This window comes from Hemicordylus capensis, chromosome 6 (assembly GCF_027244095.1).
Source record: "Hemicordylus capensis ecotype Gifberg chromosome 6, rHemCap1.1.pri, whole genome shotgun sequence".
NCBI lineage: Eukaryota > Metazoa > Chordata > Lepidosauria > Squamata > Cordylidae > Hemicordylus > Hemicordylus capensis.
The window spans coordinates 154313404-154319403 of NC_069662.1; the positions used below are offsets into that span (position 1 = coordinate 154313404).

At 42.0% G+C, this 6000-nt stretch overlaps 1 protein-coding gene across 3 annotated transcripts in view; it reads left to right on the forward strand.

Moving 5' to 3' along the window:
* The window catches only part of NCAPG2 (non-SMC condensin II complex subunit G2), a 54402-nt gene extending 49024 nt beyond the window's left edge, over window positions 1–5378 (forward strand). For all 3 annotated transcript variants that reach the window (XM_053266212.1, XM_053266214.1, XM_053266213.1), the window contains exons 26-28: window positions 559–656; window positions 3046–3148; window positions 5051–5378. In XM_053266212.1, the coding sequence (XP_053122187.1) occupies window positions 559–656; window positions 3046–3148; window positions 5051–5102 (253 nt within the window). In that variant the 3' untranslated portion in view covers window positions 5103–5378. The remainder of the gene's footprint in view (window positions 1–558; window positions 657–3045; window positions 3149–5050) is intronic.
* The last annotated feature ends 622 nt before the right edge of the window (window positions 5379–6000 follow it).

Below are 6000 nucleotides of genomic sequence, written 5' to 3' on the forward strand. Positions count from 1 at the left end.
TCTCTTTGCTTGAAGGAGGGAAGTGATGGAACTCTTTAGCTCTATGCACTACATTAACCCTAAAAGTACTAGGCAATTTTTCTCTACAGAAGTTCTCCCCTGCCTCTCTCTGCCATATTTGCTGAATTTCCTCTGCAGGCTGATGGGGAGTGCCCTGCTGAGTATCCAGTGCAGGGTGGTGGTGGTGAGGAGTGGCGGCAAAGGAGTGTGGCTGAGCGGGAGTGCTGCTTACCCCCAGCCCGACATCCTCCTAGGGAAAGCTTAGATGCACTGGAACAGAGGGAATTGAGGCAGATCTTGACTGAGAAGAGGACTGGGATGTAGATTGTTTGGATGCTAAGGAGGAGGAAGGAAGAGATGGTAGCCTTGGGCTGAGGGTGGGTTTGTTTGGAAGAGCAGAAGTGAAAGCATGAAAGTGATGCTGGCTTGAACTTATAAAGGCTTTTGTAAATGGCTCTTAAACCCAAGACCTCTGAAAATTCATATTCGTTTCATACAATTCATATAATTATCAACTCTAATTCTTGTATATTTAGTGCATGTTCTGTTCATTCCTAGATCTTTTTTAAATGAGTTGATGGAATCAATTGAGTCTGAAGAAATTGAAGGAATTGTTAGCATTGCAGCAACTGTGCATATTATTGCTTTACTTAAAGGTGAGTAAAAATAGGCCTTTCTGAACCCATTGAAAATTATACAGGTTTCTTAGTATATTTTTAGACCTCCAAAGCTGGGTAGTTAGGGGTGAGAAATAAGGTCAGCAAACTTACAGATAATGCCAGATTCTTTAAGATGGTGGAAATGTAAGCAAATTATGAAGAGCTTCAAAAGAACTTCTCCATTCTACGTGAATGGGCAAAAAAAAAAAAAAGGCAAGAGTTGGTGTAAGTAAGTGTAAAGTGATACTCAAAGCAACAACAAAAAATCCTAATTTCACCTATGGTGGGGTCTAAACTGTAGTGTCTAACTGGAAACCAACTCTTAGGGTCATGGTGGACAACTAAAAAAACAATGTCAATTGGGTATACAATCATTACGAAAGGGGTAGAAAAACTAAAATTAACAGTGAGTTAATGCCTTGAAATCTGTTATGTGAGTGCATTTGGAATACTATGCAAAAATTTGCTTATTCCATTTCAAAAATGGATATTTAGAGCTGGAAAAGGTGCAGAAAAGGGCAAGCAAAATGATGAGGGAGATTGGAGCACTTTCCCTAATGAAGAAAGGAGAGACCATATCACTCCTACTTTAAAAGATCTGCACTGGTTGCCGTTAAGTTTCCAGGCAAAATACAAGGTCTTGGTTATAACCTATAAAGCCCTAAGCAGCTTGGGCCCTGGGTATTTAAGAGAACATCTTCTTTGCTATGAACCACACCGCTCATTGAGATCATCAGGAGAGGTTCGTCTGCAGTTGCCACCAGCTTGTCCGGTGGCTACCCAGGGACGGGCGTTCTCCATTGCTGCCCCGAGGCTTTGGAATGCACTCCCTGCTGAAATAAGAGCCTCCCCATCTCTTACAACTTTTTAAAAGGCAGTCAAGACACATTTGTTCACCCAGGCTTTTAATTAGATACTGTTTTAATAGTTGGTTTTTAATAGTTTTAATTTTTTAAAAAGTTTTGAATTGTAATGTGTTAACCTTTTTTCTTGTTGTTTTTATTGTTTTGTTGTAAACTTGCATTTTGGGCAGTATAACATAGGAGTATGTTAAATAATAACAATGATAAATAATAAAGTATATGGGGGGTTAGTTTAGGGGATATAAACCCTAAGAAAAGGATAGATTTATTTATAGCTATGTAAACTGCTTTGGGAACTTTTGTTGAAAAGCAATATATATAGATATTATTTGTATACATGGCAGAGGCTTATACAATTGTGCATTGTGCAAAGCACCCTCCCTCACCCCCATGTTAGAAATTAGGACACCTGATAAAACTGGCAGGAGATTCAGGGACAGATAAAAGAAAATACTGTTACAAAATATATTATAGAATTGAATGAATGGAATGACCACGGTCTTCGCTTGAAAGGCAGAAGGCGGGTTGGACAAATTTCTGCACATTGGCTTTTCAGCCTCTATTAGCTATGGCAGCTAAATGGAACTCCATAGAGTTCCTCTCAATACTAGCTGCTGGGAGTAAACAGCAGGGGAGGGGTATTCATGGACTCCCCAAAAACACTAGACTGACTACTGTTAGGGATGTGTATGAGCCAGTTTGGCACCTCCTTTGGGAGGCACGGAACTGCCTCGGACACTTGCAGCCAAACCAGTTTGGCGGAGTGGGAAGCAGCTCCCTTAAGAAGCAGATCTGCTGCCCTGTTGCCTTTCCGGGTGTGGCGCTCACGCTAGCAAAGGCCACGGCAGTTGCGGCGCTGTTCCCTGCAGCCTGCACACCTGGTGGCGGCACGCACATGGCCGCACTGCAGGGAAAGGTGCCGCTGCCGTGGCCTTTGCGAGTGCGGTGCCTGGAAAAGTGGCGCGTACACACACGCACATATATACCCTGCTTAGGGGGTACGTGGCAAGCCCCACTCCTGCCGCAGCAGTGACCAATGAAAACATGGGCCCATGTCTGGAGGAGGAGACACAGATAGGAAGCACCATGGCGGCCAGCAGAGTGGAGAAGGGAGACTGAGGCAGGCTTGGTGGCAGGGTGCTGTGCTGGTGGCAGAGAGGGGAGACTGAGGTAGGGATGGTGGCGGAGGTGGTGAAAGCTCCTTCTGTGGACCCTCCTGCCACGCAATGACAGGTTGGGCTCTGGATCTGCACACTAGTGAGCAGGTGTGCTGTGCCGGCCCAGCTAGCATAGCCGAATGCCGTACTTTAGGTTCTGTGTAAATGCAAATACTTTTCAGCATTTTAAAGAGAGCCTTCTGTGTCCAGCATTTACAAATTGAATCGTTGCCACTTTCACAATGAAAGTTGGATTAATGGCTAGTTGCTCTTAAGGTCACCCTATATGGTACCACTCTACTGGTGAACAATTGCTACTTTTCAGCAAGTCTAACTGGTCTTCAACTTAATCATATTTTTGAGCAGGTAAGCATAAATCTTCATGTATAAAGGATATTGCATCAGCCCTTCAAAAGAAGTTAACAGCATGCAGTGAGATTGCCCGGGAAGATGTTAGCAGCACGCAAAGGTAAACCTTTGGGAGGGAACTTTGTTTCCCTGAATAGAACTCTGTATTAAGACTCTCTGTTAATCCATGTATGTATAGCACCTTTAAAAATTCCCATTGGACATACAAGCGTGCATTAAAGGTGGGTGGTGGTGAAGGAAAACCCACTCTTTAACGCTTGGTCTATGACTAGTTTTTACTTCTTATAGGGTGACTAATCTGTGGCATATCCTTATTAATTAATTAATTAATTAATTAATTAAATTTGTACACCACCCCAAACGTTCATCTCTGGGCAGTTTACAATAGTATAAAACAAGTTAAAAAATATACAAAAACTTCAAACAATTTAAAAATCAGCCACAAATTAAAACCTTAATTTTTTAAAAAAATGGTAACAACTTCCTTGTACTGACAAATATGGAGATTGAACATTAAAAGATGCAGCACTTTTTCAGTTATTTAAAATATATGCTTATGGCTGAGGGGAGGGTGATGATTTCTAAGTTGAGCATTGGTGAGGTCATGATCTTGAATTCACTAATCCAGTGCAAAATGTCTGCTACCCTGTGTGCACAGAGATGTGGGGGAAAGGATGATGAATACAAAGTTTCAAAGTACTTCCCCATCTCCCATGAAAAAGGCAGTTTCTGTCTCTGGGAAGTGTGTGCCAGTGAACTCTGTAACCCAACTCTTCTTATCTTGGGTGCCAGAATTCACACTCCATTTCTGCAGCTCTCATCCAGCTGAAACTACTCTGACAATGCTGCGGGCTCCTCCGTCAGGCATCATGTCTCTCTTTCCTCCCATAAGCAGAAGATCAACCCATGTATTTGCGCCTAGATTTTATCAAAAATTAAAGAACAGCTCTTGCTTGCCAGTAAGTTATCTCTGATAGAGACAAATAGCCCAGAACACCTTGGCTGCTGCCACCATTGCTGCTGCTGCACAAGGTGGGCGTGTAGGTTTCCCTTCAAAGCGCCTCTTATAAGTTTTCTACCATCATGGTCCTCCCTCTTGCATGCTTGCTTCATGGTGGCACCTGCATCTGTAGGATGCTTCTGGCCCAGGCCATGGGGTCTGTTGGGCAGGGAGACTGTTGTGCCTCCTGCTTTGTGAACAATGAGCTCAAAGGGTGGCCTAATTACCTGTTGAAAATACATACCTTCAGTATGTGAGCCCAGAGCAGAGAGAGGCAAACAGCCACAGAGCTGGCACTGACACACACACACACATGTGCAGTCATTCAGTACTTTTTTTGGGGGGGTCCCCAATACGTCTTGAACTTGTGCATGCTCAGGGTGGCCGCCATATATTTATTTTATTTTTACATTTATATCCTGCTCTTCCACCAAGGAGCCCAGAGTTATGTTTATCCTCACTACCCTGTGAGGTAGGTTAGGCTAAGAGATGCATGACTGGCCCAGAGGCACCCAGTGAGTTTCATGGCTGAATGGGGATTTGAACTCGCATCTTCCCAGTCCTAGTCCAACACTGTGCCATGCTGGCTCTATGCTGGAACCTCCTTATTGGTCACTTTCCCTGCAAACGGATTGGCATTGAGCTGCTGACTTCCCTTTTAGAGATAATGTTGCTCCCATGTTACCAGACTGCTACCGTTACTCTGTCTCTTGATGGTAATAAATGTATGGTGTTCTTAATTATCAGCACTAGCTAGTAAAAGCTTTTACCCCTTTTCCCAGTCTTTCTCATTGTAAAGTTATGTCCAGATTTCAACTGTTCTGAACCTTCAAAGGTACTGTATATGTGGGAACGGGTTACCTTTTTGAAAATGTCCTGGAACTGCACCATATGCCTATGAGAGTGTCATAGTATGCAGATATTTGGGTGGTGCAAAGGAAGGCTTTCTTATTTGCCAGTCATTTGTATAACTTACGCAGCTACTCACTGCTCTGTTTTCAGAACCCTGTATCAAACTGCTCTGCATGTTTTGGATGAAATTCTAAGTCCTTGACCAGAGAACTGTTTACAAGTCAAGGAAACTGCAAAGAAGATGCATTGGACCCTTCCAAAGAGAGCCAAACTATTTAACTGTACAGGATTTTGCCTTGAGTAGAAATGGAATGCTGCTTTGATTTATGTTTCCTCATAATGTTCTTGAGATTTCTGGCCTCATCTTTTCAAAGCGAAATCAAAATTGTACATCGCTTTTCATTACAATTGTATAGAAATGTATGTTTAAAATATGCTAAACTATTTTTATACGTGTATTAAATATTGCAAATAAGTATATTTTGTCTTTTGTATAGATTCATTTCCTTTCTTAAGCTTTTCACAAAGTGTGTGGGGTTCTGATATGAACAGGACATGAATATAGAACCAAACATTTTGCTCTGGATGTAACGGTTAATGAAGTGAGAAATGCTATAGCTGGCGTTTTAAATATGGGCTTGTTTAACAACAAGGTCTTGCACTATACCATTGTTGAACCTTGAGTAACCTTTTGTGAAATGTGATGCAATCACTGGCTGGTGTCCTGACTAATGAAGTGCGCACATGTCAGGAGGGATGTCCCAGGAGCCTCCATGCAACTCCCAAGTCCCCTGGAGGATGTGTGGGGATGTGGCTATGTGTAGAAGGTTGTTTGTTTGTATATTTATTTATCAAATTTATACCCCACCCAAACCTACGTCTCTGGGCGGCTAACAACAATTAAAACACACATAAAAGTTGAAACAGTCCAACATATGATCAACACATATAAAAGTTAAAACAATAACAATAATTTAAAAACCATTAAATTAAACAAACAGTATTTTTTTAAAAACCTGAGAAAGCTTGGGTAAAAAAAAAGGGTTTTCAAATGTTCTTCTTCTTTTTTTTTTTTAATTGCCAGAGATGGGGAGGATCGT